Here is a 20,201-nt window from a genome sequence, read left to right as displayed (position 1 = left end):
GGAGGGTAAATTTGATAATAGAATTAACGTCCTATATATTTTCAGACGGATAGATGGTCGGAGGGCTTTTATAAACCATTTACCATACGATAGGGGTACTTTAAGGCCTTTTCCGTATTTTAATTAATGTAACTTCTTGAAAAATCCCACTTAAAAATTATAAGAAAGAAAAGAGGAAATTTGATATTATATCACAATATTTTTTACTTCTTCTTCTTCTTGATATAAGCATCACAATTGCTGTCTTTCTTTCCAGTAATCAATGTTTTTACGGCCAGAATCTTTTCCTTTTTTTTTTTTTCCTTCGCGTTATTTTCCCATATATAGGCATAATTTTTTTTTTTTTTTTTTAATTTCGAATAATCTTGCATGGTTCCTTACAGAGGATTCATTTAAATAATCACAAAATCTGCGATTGCCGAAACCCCAACTGCCGTATACCGTAATAGCAAATGGCGGAGAAAATGAGCGGAAGCAACCTCAAGAGTGCAGCCGTGCATGGCGTAACGATGGACAGCCATTTGGAGATGAATAAACCGGACAGAAATGTGTGGCTGATGAAATGCCCTACCCTTGTCTCCACATTCTTCCAACAACATCTACATTCTTCTTCAACTCCTCCTCTTAATTTTGACAATGACGGCCTCTCTTCCTTTGTTTCTCCTGCGCCAGTCGCTAAAGTCGTCGTCGCCGTTGACCCTCTCCTCTCCAATGATGCTACTCAGGTACCTACTTACTCACGTGCAAATTAATATTGAAGTTTATATTTTTAGTCTCCTCTGTTTTGCTTCTTTTGTAGAAACTATATTTAGGGCATAACCCACAATAGGAAAGTGTGGATGTCGAGTATTAAGGTGGTAGGTTGACATATAGTTGTGAGTTTTTTCTAGGTTTACAATAGTATTCTTTTATTCCTGGCTCTTTAGTACTTGTTATGTCACTTGCTTCCATCAGTGGCGGACTTGCGTTTTCAAGTATGGGTGCTGAAGCACCCATTGACTTTGGCCAAATTGTGTTATCTATTCATAGATAATACTTAAAAAATTTGAATAATTGACCATGAGCATCCACTATGATCATGTTTGACCACTGTAAATTTACACTAAAATTAGTGAAGCACCCACGACCTATAAATCTTGGATCCGCCACTGGCTTCCATTACCTTATTATATTACTGCTGTTATTGCTTGTTGATTTGGTTTTACTGTTCCTTAAGCCGAGGGTCTATCGGATCCGCCGAGGGCAGGGATAAGGTTGCGTACACACTACCCTCTCCAGACCACAAGTATGGGATTAAGCTGGGTTTGTTGTTGTTGTAATTTGTTGTTAACTTTTCTACTGCGGACTCTTTATCAGTGTTGGTGGTTTGTATAAAAGGGCGGTCCCGGTGCACGAAGCATCCCGCTTAGGGAAGGGCCACACTTCAAAGGGTGTTATATGAGTTTTTTTTTTTGGGGTGTTTTGATGAGCAGTTAACTGCGGCTTGTCGGGTTTATATTGTTTTTCTACGATTCTTTGATCGAATGTCTTAGTTTTAGATGTATGAAGCTTTTAGAATTATGCTTAGTTTGCTTGTCTCACATTTTTTCTGGTCCCAGGGGAGGGGTTTGGTTTGCGATGGGTGTAGATACTCTGTGGGCATTCTTCAAATAGACTAAAAATTAGCATAAAACCCACACCAGATAGGCAGATACTTATACTTGACCCGTCATAAGTACGTATCAATTAACCTGGAATAACTACTTACTATGATTGCCTAAGCCTTGGTGGTGGACATAGATACCTAGTACCTATGCGGTAGGAGGCAACAAGTACCCAGTGCAATAGTTGAGGTGCGCGCAAGCTAGCTTGCACCACCATCATTTAAAAAAAAAAGACTACTCCATATTATAGAGCCACTTATTTAACCAAATGCCATCAAAGGGTGGGACCACAATGCTATGACTCCTGGTGGAAGTGTTATCACTAACATTAGAAGGCTGCCCATCCATCATTGGGCTTATCTATGTGAACCGGGGAATCAGTACTTCTCTCATCTCCTAGAGATAAAGCATGTCTCTCGTCAGTCACCCTTCAGAGTTCATCCATCAACCTTGTATTGCCATCAAATTTTCTCCCTAGAGTTCCCGATAGCGGGTGTTTTCTACCATTGATTCGGATTACTCTCCCATAATCAACTGACTCTGATATACTAGGAACATGGAAGGAATGGGTGCTTCTGAAGAACATATATTTAATTTTTTCTTTAATAGAATTCTTGTAATGGACCAGATTATTGCATAATCAGAAAAACGGAAAGAATAATTAAGCGAGAGAAAATTTACTCTCCATTGGTTTTAAGGAAGTCAATGGTAGATATAACTAGTGGCTCAAAATAACAGCCTAACTACGAGGGAGCACGTGCATTGCTTGTCAAGGTTCGAGCTTTTGATTTGAATTGAAATTTCACAAAGACTTAGATAATTATGTTTTTGCATTCATCTGTACGAGGTGTTTAGGATGTTAATTACCATGGAGGAACATATTAATTTTTTTTTTTGAATAATTTAACTAGTTTGACAGTAAATATCAAACTGAACTTGTTAATTAATTTTAATTCCTAAAAGCATAAAATGGAGTCATATATCATATAAATTCAAAGAAGGAAGTTTACGATCCTTAGAGGCCAGTAATGTGACTATAGCGAGGTAACAAATTGTTTGGTTATTGATAAAGGATGATAAATTGTTCGACCTTTAATAAAGGGCCATGAAATGTTTAAATCTTCTTGTTTCTTTAACATTAGTAGCTAAAAATCAAGTATACAATATGAAAGTGGTATATAACTTAGGAGTAATATTGAGAAGCTATGTTTTCTAGTTTAAATTTGGTCACAACTTTATACTTGATCTCTTTGAGGAACTTTAGCAGTTTGTCATGTTGTCCCATGGGTATATAATTGTTTGATTATTGATAAAGGGTGATGAATTGTTTGATTAGTAGTAAAAGGCCATAAATGTTTAACCTTCTTGTTTCTTTTAACTTTGGTAGCTAAACATCTGGTAGACAATGTTGAAGTGGAATCTAACTTACGAGTGATATTAAGAAGCTATGTTTTACGGTTTAAATTGGTCGCAGTTTTATACTTGATCTCTCTTTAGCCGTGGTCATTTTACTTATGCGTATATATGCTGGAACTTAGTGTCATTACTGAGTTGGAGCCTGTATAACAAAATATGATGTCTCAGCAAGTTTTGAGATGAACTTGATGTATCATCAACTGATTTCTTGTTTAGAAGAGCCCTTTTTTTTTTTCTTTTTCTGGCGTTGGGGTGTAAGAGCACATCATGTCTATTCCATTTTATTGCTATGTGACTTCCTGATTCTTATTTCCTATTCATTGGATAAAATGGATATAAACAGCTTCCATTTTCCTTAAATAGATGGTGAGTGGAGCAAATAACAAATAATTACACAGTAAACCTAACCTGCTCCAGAAACCACTAATCTTGCCCATTCATTTTTTTTTTTCAAATAATTTTGCCCATTAGTTTTCGAAAAGGTAACAAGTTGCAAGGAATTCTGTTTTTCCTTAAAAGAAAAGACTAAATATCAAGGAAATTCCAGCCTCTTGTGTCTCCTTTAAGCACATGTTGAAGATAAAACTTGAAATATATTTATTGAAATGTATATAATGATGAAGCATTTTTTAGTGAAATGCTCAACTAATATGCATGATAATTGAAAAGCTATAAAAAGGTGAAGAGGAAAGAGAGAATTCACAGCAGCATTTCCCTCAGGGTTGGGGGGCAGTGGCTGTGGATTGAAGCAAGAACTTGTAAGTTTACTTTTGTTTGTGGCAAATCCATCAGTAGAAACTAATTGAGGGCCTATTAGCTACTTAGGCTAGATGCCACTAAAATAAGTTTTAAGTAAGCTGAGAAGGACCTGAAAGTGTGCTCTAAATGGAAAAACATACATTGCTGTTCCTTGAACAGTGTTACTTTATGGTCTATGGTTAAGCAATGTCGACAATTGTAACTGGATATATGAGAGGCAATTGCAAAGAGTTCTTTCTATTCACTACAAAAGTATGGATAAGACTGTTATCTTTTATGTTCTTTTACTTGGTAATCTATAACTTCTATAACACACTCTCTGATAATATTCAAACAAGACGATATTGCTGAAACAAGTAATTTGGGAATTTTCTTTTTATCTTTTTCTCTTTTTTTCCAGTATAGCTATCCAAAGTACAATTTGTAAAACATTCTACATTGACACATCTCTTTGGGTTAAATAATAAAGTGCTCCTCTGGCATAGTATACCATGCACAATCCATTTGAAGGGCAGTGCTTGTGGCTGTGATAGTGTGTTTCTTAAACTTGCTGCTATAGTAATGTTTCTTCATATGATTGAGCTCAAGTAATTCAACTTATATGGCAGATTTCTGGAACTTCCACCGGATAAAGTTTACATGGATAGAAAAGTTGCACAGAGGAGTTCACGTATACTTGTCCTAGTATATGTTTTCTCGCGTGGTTCATGTGGCACTCTGTCCAATAGCTTTTAAATGCATTTGGTACAAGTAAGTGCAGTAATTGAGCTGGAAAGTGGACTGCACATGATCGAGAACATTTAGATATAAGGCCATAGTAAAATTATCTTGCATCTCAAAACTTAATATGATATGTATATACCCAGGAAATAATTGATTTTGCATTCAATTGTTTGCTCAGTTATACTCGTAATGTGCAACACATGATAACACCACTCGTTTTAGACATAACAACAACTACAAGATGGAATTATTTTGACATCTTCATATCCTGCTATCTTTACATTAACTGTCCCAGCAAGTCAGTCTGTTGGAGAGCTATTTGGAGCTCTTAAGTATGAACTGCCACGTTTTGTTTGGGTAGGAAGAACTGGGTAGGAGTAGGGGGAGTAAAAAGGAGGTCTGGGTTTTTCTCTTGGTATGGAATTCGTAGAGAGTGGAATTAAAGTGGAGGGACTACACTTTCGTTTTCTTTTCATCCCCCTCTGAAGCTGATCAGGATGAGAAGTATCTTTCTATTCCTTTCCTTCCAACCCTACCCAACAATTGGAATAAAATTGCGGTAATTCACTTGAAGGAAGTAAACCATTGAGTGTCTCTCTCTCCTTTACCATTCCCCTTAGCTTCATGGAGTCAAACATAAGTTTTACAATGTGCCTTTCGCTTGGGATGAAGCCCAAAGTGCAATCATCACAACTGACGTTTTGAGGAGTGTACATGTTTGACGGCATGTGTGCAAAGTGCAAACTTTATGGAAGCAAAGGATGCAGATTATCTAAATGTTTCACTGTAATGTGGCTTCAATTTCTTCTTTTTTGGTCCTTCATTTTGTATCTCTTTGAGGTCTAACGGCTTCTATCCTGATGTTAAATCTGAAGAAAAAGAAGCTCATGTGTTTTTTTCCCAATAGTGAAACTCAGTCTTTTAATAGTTTAGAAAATGTTAATTGGAAGATTACCTTTTCTTCTGTATATTGTTGGAGAAAGGAAAAAAAGGCCCTCATTGTGTGGATGTCTGGTTTTTTTCTTTTGTTATGTAGAGCCTTGTGCATCTTTTATAGTTCCTTTTCAGTATTCTCCTTATGCCTTATAATGCAATGACATTAATTTGTCTAATATTTACCTAAAGGAAGGCAACAATTTTGTGTTTTTAAGATGTACTAGCATTACAGTAAAGTTACCCCAACGTCTTGGATAGTTTATATAGAATTCAGTAAACATAGCCTTTTGCTGATTCGTTTCTCTCATTTTCTTCCCCTTTCCTATTCCTGGTGGGTTCTCTGCTCCTATTTTTTTACAGCTTATCTGTGTTAGTATATCAAGAGCATTACCTAGGTACTTAAAGAAGAAAGACATGGCAATAGTTGATGAATTGAATTGGAGAGATAGGTGTATCTGATATTTATTTAATGAAATCTTCTTACTTCATTAAAAAAATGTCTGATTGTATGCTATGCTTATGAAGCCAGATGCTTCTGAAAGACTCCTTTGTAAAACACGGCACATGTTGGACATGCAAGGGACGTGCCCATCCCACAATTAATCATCTTTAGAAGTATTTTGCATTGTTTGACAGTACTGTCATACTTGTACTGTCAAAATTAGATCTTCAAATCTTTTGTGAACTAGTTCAGATAGGATAGAAAATGAGGATCATCCATCACTTCCTAATGCAGTAAGAAGATAAGAACCATGTTCAGGAACTTTTAAATGGAAAAAACCTTCTACTCATTTTTTTTATTTTTTTTGAAAAAAGAAGAACGAATGATGAGCTTTATGGTTTTCTATATTGTCAATTGTATATTCATTTTTCCATATCCTTATAACAGAGTAATAGTTCCTCTTCTTCTTTCAAGGAGTGGGGGTTAATGTGCTTTAGGATGCAACCGACTTTCCATCTGTTTTACAAAATAGTCAACAAATTCTCTGCTCTGTTATTTATCTTGCGAAAAATGCTTTTGATGTAACATCCGTCGTTTTTCATTTCATCTGTCAATCTTTTCAGGTCGAGGAGAGAGTTGCAGTAATTTATTTGCATGCCAGTCCTCTTTGCTATCAATATCTTTTTCCTTCCAATTTTCATACATTATTTGCATGATGACCAGTTTACCATGGAATTGGCTGGCACTTCATCTGGAAACATGCCCACTCTCTACTCCATGGACATGTCCACAGATTTTGTTCCGATGTCTATATTTTCTGAGTCAGCTCAAGGTGAGGACCTCTTAATGGTTTGACAGCTGTATCTGTGAGATTATTTCACATCATGCTGAATGAAAATTCTATTTTGTAGGAAGGCTTTCTGTGGAAGGAAAGATATACCAAAAATTTGATATGAAGCCTCATCATGAAAACAGTGAGAACTATGGAAAATTATGCCGTGAAAGGACCAATAAGTACATGACTAAAAGTAGACAGATTCAGGTACAGTTACACCTTTTTCCTGGTTGGATGTTGGCTTATTTGTATAGCCACTTTGATGTTGGATATATTGATTTCTTATTTTTAGTTGCTTTTGAACCTGCTTTTTTCTGATTCGCAGGTTATTGACGACGATAATGCCAAACATATGAGGCCTATGCCTGGATTTTTTGCTACTAAGGCTTCTGGATCTGCAGTAATTTTCAGCTTCTAATGTTTAATCTTTTGTGTTCAGCATCTAATGTTGTGGCTACATAGGTAGAACATATGAATGTGATCAAATTTAGGTCACAGAGTTAAAATAACCACCTTTAATTAACAGGATAAGAAGAAGGTACCAAGTAAGGGATTAGAAATGAAAAGAACAAGGAGGGACCGTGATGAAATGGAAGAAATCATGTTTAAACTCTTTGAGAGGCAACCAAATTGGACACTGAAACAGCTGGTCCATGAGACGGATCAGCCTGAGGTATGTCTGCTTAGAGCTCAATTTCCCAATTGTTACTTTGCCCCTCTTTTAAAGTATGTCGTCTGTCATTTGAGTACTTAGATGGTCTAGATGGAAGTGCTGGATCTTGTCTTGCACAGTTGCTTGCTTATCAAAGTACTAAAAAGCTGTTGAGCATCATTTTCTATGTGTTTTTCTGATTAACCTTAATTTAGATTTTATGCTTGCTTGGCTATTTTTGTTACAACGGTGAGAAAGCAAAGGAGAAAATATTATTGATATTATTCTCATATGTTAAACATGATACAATGAGCCCTATATATATACATAACATGTCCTACTCCTAATACATATAGGATTGGGGTTATTTACTACTATTTAGTATTTACATAACTATTCTAACACTCCCCCTCAAGCTGGTGCATATAAATCATATGTACCGAGTTTGTTACATATGTAGTTAATACGAGGACCAGTGAAGGACTTGGTGAAAATATCTGCAAGCTGATCATTCGACTTCACAAACTTTGTAGCAATATCTCCCGAGAGTATCTTTTCTCTGACAAAGTGACAGTCAATCTCAATGTGTTTAGTTCTCTCATGGAACACTGGATTTGACGCAATGAAGAGCAACTTGATTATCACACACAAGTCCCATCTGACTAATCTCACCAAATTTCAACTCCTCGAGCAACTGTTTGATCCAAATTAGCTCACATGTCGCTATAGCCATTGCTCGATATTCTGCTTCTGCACTAGACCAAGCAACCACATTCTGTTTCTTGCTTTTCCAAGATACCAAATTTCCTCCTACTAAGACACAATATCCAGAAGTAGAACGTCTCCAACGATCTGCTCATGGCCTCGATCCTCAAACAATAAACCTTTGCCTGAAGCTGATTTTATATACCGAAGAATGCGAACAACTGCATCCCAATGACTATCACACGGAGAATCCATAAACTGACTCACAACACTCACAGGAAAGGAAATGTCAGGTCTTGTCACTGTAAGGTAATTTAATTTACCAACCAACCGCCTATATCTTGTACGATCGCTAAGAGGCTCCCCCTGTCCTGACAGAAGTTTAGAATTCGGATCCATCGGAGTGTCAACAGGTCTACAACCTGTCATTCCTGTCTCCTCAAGAATGTCTAAGGCATACTTCCGTTGTGAGATTACAATACCTGAGCTAGACTGAGCGACCTCAATACCCAGAAAATACTTTAGTTTGCCCAGATCCTTAGTCTGAAAGTGTTGAAAGAGATGTTGCTTCAATTTAGTAATACCTTTCTGGTCATTGCCGGTAATAACAATGTCGTCAACATAGACCACCAGATAAATACAGAGACTCGAAGCAGAATGCCGATAGAATACAGAGTGATCAGCTTCACTCCGAGTCATGCCAAATTCCTGGATAACTGTGCTGAACTTACCAAACCAGGTTCGAAGAGACTGCTTTAGACCATAAAGTGACCGGCGCAAGCGACATACAAGGCCACGAAACTCCCCCTGAGCAACAAACCCAGGTGGTTGCTCCATATAAACTTCATCCTCAAGGTCACCGTGTAAAAAGCATTCTTAATGTCCAGCTGATAGAGGGGCCAATGGCGAACAACAGCCATGGATAGAAAAAGGCGGACTGATGCTATCTTAGCCACGGGAGAGAAGGTATCACTGTAATCGAGCCCAAATATCTGAGTATATCCCTTGGCAACAAAACGAGTCTTAAGACGATCAACCTTACCATCCGGACCAACCTTGACTGCATACACCCAACGACAACCAACAGTAGATTTACCTGAAGGAAGGGGGACGAGCTCCCAAGTACCACTCGTATGTAAAGCAGACATCTCGTCAATCATAGCCTGCCGCCATCCTGGATGAGACAATGCTTCACCTGTAGACTTAGGGATGGAAACAGAGGACAAAGAAGATAGAAAAACATAATAGGGTGATGACGAACGATGATAACTTAAATCGACATAATGGGGATTAGGATTAAGGGTAGTTCGTATACCTTTCCGAAGTGCAATCGATGTATTAGGAAGAGACAAGTCCGCAGTAGGAGCAAGGTCAGGTGCAGGACGTGAATCAACTAGGCCTGATGTTGGGTGCGGACGACGATGATATGTCGAGTGGTGTTCCTGTGGCGGGGAGTCTAGGAGGAGCCACACTAGACTTCCCAAAGGTTGGAATGGGTAAGACTTCTGTGGCGGAAGGTGAAGGAAGAGCTATAGTAGACTCCTTAAAGGTCGGTATAGGTAAGACCTCAGATATATCAAGGTGGTCAGAATGGTCAGAAGAGGTAAAGAAAGGTTTAGACTCAAAAAATGTGACGTCAGAGGACATAAAGTACCTACGAAGATCAGGTAAGCAACAACGATATCCCTTCTGAACACGAGAGTAACCAAGGAAGACACACTTGAGAGCACGAGGAGCTAACTTATCTTTCCCAGGGGCTAAGTTATGAACGAAACAAGTGCTCCCAAAAACACGAGGAGGAACAGAGTATAAGGGTGACTGGGGAAATAATACTGTATACGGAATCTGATTCTGGATTGGAGATGAAGACATCCGATTAACCAAATAACAAGCTGTGAGAACTGCATCGCCCCAAAAACGCAACGGAACATGAGATTCAATAAGAAGTGTGCGAGCGGTCTCAATAATGTGCCTATTCTTTCTCTCTGCAACCCCATTTTGCTGAGGGGTACAAGGACAAGAGGTCTGATGAATAATTCCTTGAGAAGTCATAAACTGCTGAAATTGAGAGGATAAATATTCTAAGCCATATATCAGAATGAACTAAAGAATAAACAGACTCTGCATGACTCTCAATACTACGAGGAAAAGAGGGTCGGGTATGTTTCCCAAGCTGACATGACTCACACTCTAATGTAGATAAACTAGGCACCATCTTCTGAAGTTAGGTCTGGAGGATCTGTAACTAGACATGCCTTGGAGGAAGTGAGTGAGTTAAGGTAGTAAAGGCCTTCTGATTCAAGTCCTGTTCCAATTGTATGTCCCGTACTGCGGTCCTGCATAATAAAAGAATCGTCAATAAAATATATACCACAATGGAGGGCATGAGTCAAACGACTAACAGATGCAAGATTAAAAGGACAACCAGGGACATAAAGAACAGAATCTAGAGTGACAGAGGGTAAGGGATTCGCTTGTCCAACTCCTTTTGCTTGAGTTTGAGACCCATTGGCTAAAGTAACAGTGGGAAGAGACTGTGAATACGCAATATTTGACAAAAGTGATTTATTACTAGAGATATGATCAGAAGCGGCTGAGTCCACAACCCGTTGTCCAAGAGTACTAGACTAGGAAACACAAGCAAAAGAATTACCAGCAACAGAAGTATCAGTCTGAGCAACAGAGGCTACTTGTGGAGATGTCTGCTTACTTGCTCGATATTGAAGGAACTCATTATACTCCCTTCAGATAAAGAAAATCCCTGGTTACCTGTAGTTTCGGTCTGAGCAACATAAGCATTTTTGGGTGGGCGACCATGTAAAGAATAGCACATGTCACGAGTATGTCCAAGTTTATGACAATAAGAGCACTTGGGTCTAGATCTTCCAAAATGACCTCCTCCTCGTCTATTCTCCATAGTATGAGATGCCCGATTGTCCACTGTCTGGGATGCGAGAATAGATGAGTCAAGTGTCTGTGATGAGATCACTGGATGACTTGGTGCTGCAGCAAGGCGAAGTAATCGAGAGAATAATTCATCAACTGTGGGGACAGTCGAACTAGCCAAAATCTGATCGCGTACTGAGTCAAGATCATTAGGAAGCCCAGCAAGAGTAAGAACTAGAAACATTTTGTCGCTGCTCTTGCTGCTTTGCAACACTAGCAGAAACTGACATCAACTTCTTAAATTCCTCCATGACTGCCTGTACTTGTCCCAAGTAAGTAGACATATCTAATTCATGTTTCTTTAAATTTGTCATCTGCGATATCACATCATAGGAACGAGATATGTCATTAGTGTATAAAGTGCGAGCCTTTTCCCAAACCAAATAACATGTCTGGAATGGACGAAACAAAGGCATCAACTTGGAATCAATAGATCGCCACAGAATACTGCATAATTGAGCATCGATCTTCTCCCAAAGTGCTTTGGCCTTTTCATCTCCTTCACTAGACTTCGTGATTAGATGATCTTGAACACCTTGACCTTTACACCACAACTCGACAGACGAAGCCCAAACTAAGTAGTTTGAACTTCCCATTAAAGGTTTTGAGGTAATCATAACACCGGAATTTCCAGAACCCGGGTTTTTAGACCCGAAGGCATCGACTCCCAAAGACATAGTTGGATTGAAGTGAGGTCTATAAAATTATCACCAAATAACAGAAAGAATCAACTGAAAACTCGCTGAAACAGATAAAGGAAACACTGTTTTTGCCGGGAAATTACTGTAGCTGCCAGAAAAAATCAGTATAGTCGCCGGAAAAACTCAAAGAGGTCGGAATCAAACGAAAACAGTATGGGTGGGGTCGGAATTGGTACATGACCCAACTGTTCTAAAGAAATTTTTTCAAAAAATGGTCGGAGGATGCTACATGCGCAGTGTTATTAAAAGCGCTCGCTTTTCGATTTAAGCGATGAAGCGAGGCGAGGCTCAGTGGTAGCGCTTTTCTGGTAAAAAGCGACTCACATTAGAAAAGCGAGCGCTTTTCTCGCTTTAGCGAGAAGCGACGAGTTAGAAAAAGCGAGAAAAAGCTCGCTTAAGCGAGCAGAAGGCATCAGCTAGGTCTTTTTTTAAAATTTTGGGCAAATAAACATACGAGCAGAAGGCATCTGTTACCAAAACATACGAAAGTCTTCTTCTCCAGCCCAGCAAACTCCAGCGACGACTTCATCTCCAGATCTCGGTAAGTTTCTTCTTCTTCTTCTGTTCTTCTTCTTCTTCTAGTCTTCTTCTTCAGTTCTTCTGTTCTTCTTCTTCATGCTTTGTTTTCTGTCTTCTTCTGTTATTCTTCTTCTCTTCTGTTCTTCTTTCAATTTTTTTCACTTTTTAAGCGCTCATTTTTTGCCCTAAACGATTTCTTTTTCTTCTGTTATTAAAAGTTTCTTCTGTTATCATGATACGACTTCTTTTTCTTTTGTTATGCTCTATTTTCTATTATTAAAAGTGCTCTTTATGCCATTTATCTATGCCTTTTTTTTATTTATGTGTTAAATTGCGCTTCACAGCAAAAAAGCGCTTCGCGCTTCTGTGAAGCGAGGCCTCGTCGCTTTTTTGTGCTTAACGCTTTCCAAAACACTGTGCATGCGCCGACGCGTGAGCTTCTGGTGGCGCATGGGGCTGCTGTTGCCGGAGATTTTTCTGGGGTTTGGTCGCCGAACAGTGGCGACTCTTGTGGTAGTGTTGGATTTTGCACAACATTGACAGAGACTACGCAGACGCAAACAACCTTGAAAAAGTCGCCATAAAAAGGCTTCCGGTGACTGATTTCTCTTCCCGGAATCGCTGGAATTTATGCACAACGATAAATCTCTCATAATTGCTCTGATACCATGTGAGAAAGTACGGGAGAAAATATTATTGATATTATTCTCATATGTTAATCAAAATGTTCAGCATGGACATTTACTCTCTCTCTCTAACCCCCTTTCTCTCTCCCCGCTGGTCCCCCTCTTTTCTGTCTTTTCCGTCTACTATAAATCCTCCGGCGTGACCGCCGGCGCCGGAAATCACAAGTAAGCTACCCTCTCTCCCCCTCTCTCTCCCTTCCCCCTTCCCTTCCCTCTTCCCCATCCCTTCTCTCTCTTTCCCCCGTTTTCTGTTTTTGCATCTTCCCTGCGTCAGTCATCACCGGAATTTTCCGGCCGGCGACTGGTCTTTCTCCTCCTCTCTCCTTTCTTCTCTCTTATTCCCCTAAGCCCTCCTCTCTTTCCCTGCGGTTCGGGTCCCCAGCCCTTCTTGTGTCCAAACTTTAGTTCCCAAAGCACAAACCCTAGTCTGTCCAAATCTTTGGCCGGCGAACACCCTCTCCTTTCGAGGATCGGGTCATGGAATATAGGCACGCTGACGGGTAAGTCTATTGAGATGGCGAAGATTCTACAGAAAAGAAGAGTAAATATAACTTGTGTCCAGGAAACAAGGTGGGTAGGGTCGAAGGCGAGGAATGTGGATGGGTATAAGCTGTGGTACTCTGGAGTCGTGAGGGGTAAGAATGGAGTGGGTATCTTGGTGGATAGGGACCTTAGAGAGTCGGTGGTTGAGGTTAGGCGGGTGCATGACAGACTAATGTTTATTAAGTTGGTGATTGGTGAGTGCACCCTCAATGTCGTTAGTGCCTATGCGCCGCAAGCGGGCTTGGATGAGGAGGTTAAAAGGCGTTTCTGGGAGAGTTTGGACGAGGTTGTGCGTAGTATTCCACCCGCTGAGAGGTTATTTATAGGAGGGGATTTCAATGGCCACATTGGGTCGGTTGCTGGTGACTATGGCGAGGTGCATGGTGGCTTCGACTTTGGGGATAGGAACGGAGGAGGTTCCTCGCTGTTGGATTTCGCTAAGGCTTTCGAGCTAGTGATTGCGAACTCGATTTTTCTGAAGAGGGAGGAGCATCTAGTAACTTTCCGAAGTTCGATTGTGAAAACTCAAATTGATTACCTCATCCTCAGAAGGTGTGATAGAGGGTTGTGCAGGGATTGCAAGGATATCCCGGGTGAGACCCTCGCGACCCAGCATAGGCTCTTGGTAATGGACGTCGATATTACGATAAGGAGGAAGAAGAGGTATGTTCGTGGTCAATCGAGGATTAAGTGGGGAGCCTTAACTAAGGATAAAGCCCAGGAGTTGGAGGGGAGGTTATCGGCTATGGGAGCATGGAGGAGTAGTGAGGACGCCAGCGCTATGTGGGCTACGACGGCGAACTGTGTTAGGGAGGCGGCAAGAGAGGTGCTAGGGATTTCGAAGGGTCACTCTGGCAGGCAGGCGACTGGTGGTGGAATGACATAGTCCAAGGCAAAGTGGAGGCGAAGAAGGAAGCGTATATGAAGTTGGTAGGGAGCACATGCGAGGAAGAGAGGAGAGCGAATAGAGAGAGGTACAAGGTAGCAAGAAAGGAGGCTAAGAATGCATCATTTGGCTGACTGTATGAGGAATTGGGGGAAAAAGGCGGGATAAGAAATTGTTTCGATTGGCTAAAGCGAGGGAGAGGAAGGCTCGGGATCTGGATCAAGTGAGGTGCATCAAAGACGAGGACGGTAGAGTCTTGATGGGGGAGTCCCAGATTAAACAAAGATGGCAGATGTACTTTCAGGGTCTTCTAAATGAGGAAGGGGACCGTGATATAGTGCTAGGGGATCTGGGGCATTCAGAGAGTCTCCAAGACTTTGGGTATTGTAGGCGTATTAAGTTGGAGGAGGTCGTGGGGGCTATGCGTAAGATGAGTCGGGGCAGAGCGACCAGGGCCAGATGAAATTCTGGTTGAGTTCTGGAAGTATGTGGGTAGAGCAGGCTTGGAGTGATTGACTGGGCTATTTAATGTTATTTTCAGGACGAAGAGGATGCCAGATGAGTGGAGGTGGAGTACAGTGGTTCCATTGTACAAGAACAAAGGTGATATTCAGTGTTGTAACAACTATAGGGGTATCAAGTTACTAAGTCATACCATGAAAGTTTGGGAGAGGGTGGTGGAGGCGAGGGTGAGGAAGATAATGTCTATATCTGACAACCAGTTCGGGTTCATGCCGGGTCGCTCGACCATGGAAGCTATCCATCTTATTAGGAGGTTGGTGGAACAATACAGGGATAGGAAGAAAGATCTGCACATGGTGTTTATTGACTTGGAGAAAGCGTATGACAAGGTCCATAGGGAGGTGCTATGGAGGTGTCTGGAGGTAAAAGGTGTGCCGGTAGCTTATGTTAAAGGGATCAAGGACATGTATGATGGAGCTAAGACTAGGGGTAAGGACTGTGGGAGGCGACTCGGAGTATTTCCCGGTTGTTATGGGGTTGCACCAAGGATTAGCGCTTAGCCCGTTCTTATTTGCCTTAGTAATGGATGCACTAACACACCATATTCAAGGGGAAGTGCCATGGTGTATATTATTTGCTGATGACATAGTACTAATTGATGAGATGCGGGACGATGTTAATGAGAGGTTGGAGGTTTGGAGACAGGCTCTCGAGTCTAAGCGTTATAAATTGAGCAGGACTAAGACGGAGTACCTGGAGTGCAAGTTCAGCGCCGAGTCGAGGGAAGTAAGCATGGATGTGAGGCTTGGATCACAGGTCATCCCCAAGAGAGGTAGTTTCAAGTACCTTGGGTCGATTAGTCAAGGGGATGGAGAGATTGACGAGGACGTCACTCACCGTATAGGAGTGGGGTGGACGAAATGAAGGCTAGCATCTGGAGTCTTATGTGACAAGAAAGTGCTACCGATACTCAAAGGTAAGTTTTATAGGGCGGTGGTTAGACCGGCCATGTTGTATGGGGTAGAGTGCTGGCCAGTTAAGAACTCTCATATCCAGAAGATGAAGGTAGCTGAGATGAGGATGTTGAGGTGGATATGCGGGCACACTAGGATAGATAAGATTAGGAATGACGATATTCGGGAGAAGGTGGGTGTGGCCTCTGTGGAAGACAAGATGCGGGAAGCGAGGCTCAGATGGTTCGGGCACGTGTGGAGGAGAAGCCTGGATGCTCCGGTGAGGAGGTGTGAGCTGCTGGCTTTAGTGGGTTCGAGAAGAGGTAGAGGACGGCCTAAGAAGTATTGGGGAGAGGTGATCAAGCAGGACCTGGCACGATTGCAAATTTTCGAGGACATGGCCCTTGATAGGAAGGTTTGGAGGTCGAGCATTAGGGTGGTAGTCGAGCTTCTCCTCCTCCATTCCGGGGGTGAAGCGAGTTTGAGTAGGTTGGTCCTAGACAGGCTTGTGGTTAATGTAGAGTTCACACTAACCTTACTGTTTTCCATAGCTCTAGACCTTAGTTGTGGGTTATGGTTATTGCATGTCATCTATTTTATGGTTTTTAGGATGCTGTCATTATTTCTATGGTTATGTTGACGTTACTGATGAATTGTCTTTTCTTGTTTTCTTGTTTTATTTTCATCTTCTTGAGCCGAGGGTCTATCGGAAACAACCTCTCTGCCCTATCGGGGTAGGGGTAAGGTCTGCGTACACACTACCCTCCCCAGACCTCACTTAGTGGGACTTTACTGGGTCGTTGTTGTTGTTGTATTATTCTCATATGTTAATCATGATACAATGAGCCCTATATATATACATAACATGTCCTACTCCTAATACATATAGGATTAGGGTTATTTGCTACTATTTAGTATTTACATAACTATTCTAACAACAACAACAACGGCCTACTATTACGCCTCAGTCCCAAACAAGTTAGTTGGCTATATGAATCCTCACTGACTATGTTGCTTGACTATTTTTGTTAATTATTTATTTTATTTATTTTCATGAGAAGGATTTTTTTTTTACCAGTGGTAAATAGAGCAGAGGGTTAGAGATGTCCTAAAACTAAATAAAATATGTTTATTAACTGGATCTTCGAATCTCACTGAAGATCTGGTGGGAAATCCTGTAAGAGGCCTATTACCATCTTACTTGTGAAAGACGAGAACACAACTCTAATCCATATATGTTGTTTTAAGAGAAATTGATACTGAAGTATCCTGTTATTCTGCTGTATTGAAATAGACCATCAAACAGCTATCATAGCTCCTCTTTAATAGGTTATTATCTTTCTTGCTGTGACCGGAATCCATATATGCATCTCATGGTTTTGTTGAACCTTGTCAAATACTCAAATTCAAGTTACTTTAGGTGTACTTGATATTGTCATTTGGATTAATATATCATCATACGCTGATATTGTCATATGGATTAATATATCATCATACAACACCAAATTCAATTATTTTCTGTTGCTCCAGCCGAAAACTTGGTAGTGTAGCGGACTATATTTCTTTGCTATAGTGGCCCTATCCTTGAGCTGAGGGTCTATCTGAAGCAGCCTCTCTACCTTCTCCAGGTAGGGATAAAGTTGTGTACACACTACCCTCCCCACACCTCATTTGTGAGAATACATTGGGTATGTTGTTGATGTTGCTATCAAGGCCCTATCAATCTCCTAGTACTCTGTCTGATTCTGTTGGATGCAGGACATTTTTGTCTCTCATTCCAGATCTCCATCCCGTTTATGGTTTAGTCCTTCAAATTTTAAAATAGCCTTTCTTGCTAGTTGCTGATTGTCTGCACTATTATTAGTTAATTTTTATCAAGCAGGTTACTTTCTCTTTTACAAGGTTTAAAGCATGGTGTGGGGCCCTACAATAAGGATTTAATAAGTGCCTAGGAGTAAGAATAGATTAGTTAGCTTTTTGGGTTATGCGGACATTACGCATGAGATGATTCATGCATTTTCCAAACGACATATAAATTAAAATATTGTTTGGGCATCCTCAAGGAATGGAGCAATTAGCGAATTATTAGAGATTATCTTGTTTCGTCATAGAGATAGTTATCCGTACAAGGATAGATGTGATATTTAGATAACTCTTAAATTTGTCTTAAAAGTCAAGTTTTAAGTATTGGAATGAAAATGACCTAAATAGTGGGGAATGGATATTGAGGATCCATATAGCCGACACAACTGAGTTGCGATTGAGGAGTAGTTGATTGATATATTATATATTTGTTGCTCAGCTAGTATTAAAGTTCAGCTATTGGCACTAACTTGTCTAAGGCAAAAGCTTAATAGAGTACATTGTCACCCGATAAATGTTTTCAGATTGTTTCCAGATGTAACAAGTGTTTGGTACGGAGGAAAATATATTTTGAAAAATGTTTACCAGTTTTCCCATTTTCGGTTGGCCTAAGATTACTTTTCCTTAAAAAGCTGGAAAATAACTTCCCTGGCATGCCAAGGGAAGTCATTCTCCCTGCACATGTCCGGCGCTAGACACATGCTCATAACTTCTGACCCATCTGCGTTGCTGAATAGTTGCATATTCTTAATTTCTGACCGGGCCATGTGCATAACTTAAGTTTGCTCTCCTTTTGTACTCCCTCCCCCCTCCACACACACACACACAAAGAATAGAGATACTCCAAAACCTGCAAGTTAGAATAGTTGCACATTTGTGTAACATCTCCCTTCCTACCTATATCAATATTGCAAGAATGGGCTTGAATATTTGTTGTACTAGTTATCGTGCCTGGATTATTGTTGCATGAGAATGATTAGCAGAATTTAGTCTTTCATGTTTTTTCTTCTATTTAACCTTAGTTGTGTTGTTGCAGCAATTTATGAAAGACATGCTCAAACTTCTCTGCATCTACAATAATAAGGGCGCGCATCAAGGCACTTATGAGCTGAAGCCTGAGTACAAGAGGTCAGAAGACAAGCCTGATTCTTGATTATTCATAGCATAAGCTTTCTTGTCAGAGGCCTTAGCCATCAGCCAGGGGAAAACACCAACTGTTTCAACTTGAAGACACCATTCTTTTTGTGCATAAGATCAAGTTTAGAGAAATCCTATGATTGTAATAGTCTATTGCTTTATATATTCAAATCAATTTTCTTCTACTTTTAGATTGCTTATCTTTTCAGCAAACTAGTATAAATAGGAAAAGCCGCCAGGAACGAAGCATATATTTTTGGAAAAGGGAAGCATCTGAAAATCATATAGACATTCACGTCACTGGACAACTATTATTTGCTGGCAGACTTAGATCTCACGTTGTCAACTTTGACTTTAAGCTAAATATACATACTTTCTTCCGAATTTAGGTAATAGGTATGAGTAACTAATGTTTTGACTTTCGTGTTCTCTAGCCAAAATTTTGCATGAGGCTTCGCAGAGGCGGACCTATGCAATAAGTAGAGGGGTCACTCATAGGCGGATCTACCATGTGAAACATGGTTCACGTGAACCCGTGGTCCTCGGGTTAAAATATGGATATGATGTACATAATTTGGAAAAAATAGATATATATACTTGATGGAACCCATGGTCAAAAGAGACTAAGAGGTGCACTGGTTTTGATCTCTTATTTCCAATAGCCTAAGGTCAGGGGATCAAATCCCTTACCAACTTTTTGGTTTAATTTTTTTTAAAAAAAGTAATAGTGAACCCATCCTTCAAACATCCTGGATCCGCCTCTGGGGTCACTGGCACCTGTAAAGTTCGGCAAAAATTTCATGTATACATATATATGTCTTTAGAAAATAGTAATATGTTAATAATATGCACTCTATATACAAAGCAGATTTTAGTTGAATAAATATACCCCGACCTTCAAATTCTGGGTCCCCTTTGAAGGTTCGTGGGTAGTCCTCTTACCAATTTTGGGAATGTCCTTGACATGCTCTTTTATTTTTTTTCCCCTTTGGTGCATGTATGAAGGGGCTAGGTCGTTGTAAAATTTGACCAATTCTTGTTGCGAAGTTTATCTACGAAAAGTCTGTGTGAGAGACATGCGCCAAAATTAGGCGCAAAATGTTGAAAATTACAGTATTGACATTTTCCAAGCAAAATCCAGAATTCTTGGAACATTTGATATTCAGATGAACCACGTAGTAATGGACGTAACAAGCTAATGCTGCTACCTAGGGGTATACATAGGTCGGATTAGTTCGGGTTTTGCAATTACCAAACCAAACTAATTGTGTCGGGTTATTAAATCTAAAGATCAAACCAAACCAAACAAAAAAAACTCAGGTTTTTTCAATCTCGGTTTTTCTCGGGTTTTCGGGTTATTCGGGTTTGTTCGGGTTTTTTTCCGGTAAAATCTT

At 40.1% G+C, this 20,201-nt stretch overlaps 1 protein-coding gene across 1 annotated transcript; it reads left to right on the top strand.

Annotated features, from left to right (window-relative positions):
• Positions 1-221: 221 nt before the first annotated feature.
• On the top strand, positions 222-18,990 carry LOC104245121 (uncharacterized). Its single transcript, XM_009800689.2, has 6 exons — positions 222-725; positions 6,643-6,751; positions 6,831-6,961; positions 7,080-7,154; positions 7,281-7,427; positions 18,707-18,990. Exons 1-6 carry the CDS (start codon positions 453-455, stop codon positions 18,821-18,823), a joined length of 852 nt encoding a protein of 283 aa, XP_009798991.1. The 5' UTR covers positions 222-452; the 3' UTR covers positions 18,824-18,990.
• Positions 18,991-20,201: the final 1,211 nt, after the last annotated feature.

The sequence above is a fragment of the Nicotiana sylvestris genome, chromosome 5, assembly GCF_000393655.2.
Source record: "Nicotiana sylvestris chromosome 5, ASM39365v2, whole genome shotgun sequence".
In the NCBI taxonomy this organism is placed as follows: domain Eukaryota; kingdom Viridiplantae; phylum Streptophyta; class Magnoliopsida; order Solanales; family Solanaceae; genus Nicotiana; species Nicotiana sylvestris.
The sequence above is the reverse complement of the archived record's forward strand: the minus strand, read 5'-3'. Positions and strand labels throughout refer to the sequence as shown.

Excerpts from the sequence above, each read along its gene's own strand:
- LOC104245121 (XM_009800689.2), top strand. The coding sequence starts at position 453 with ATGGCGGAGAAAATGAGCGGAAGCAACCTCAAGAGTGCAGCCGTGCAT. Across the intron at positions 726-6,642 it reads TCTCCAATGATGCTACTCAG|TTTACCATGGAATTGGCTGG; the intron begins GTACCTACTTAC and ends CATGATGACCAG. Across the intron at positions 6,752-6,830 it reads ATTTTCTGAGTCAGCTCAAG|GAAGGCTTTCTGTGGAAGGA; the intron begins GTGAGGACCTCT and ends TCTATTTTGTAG.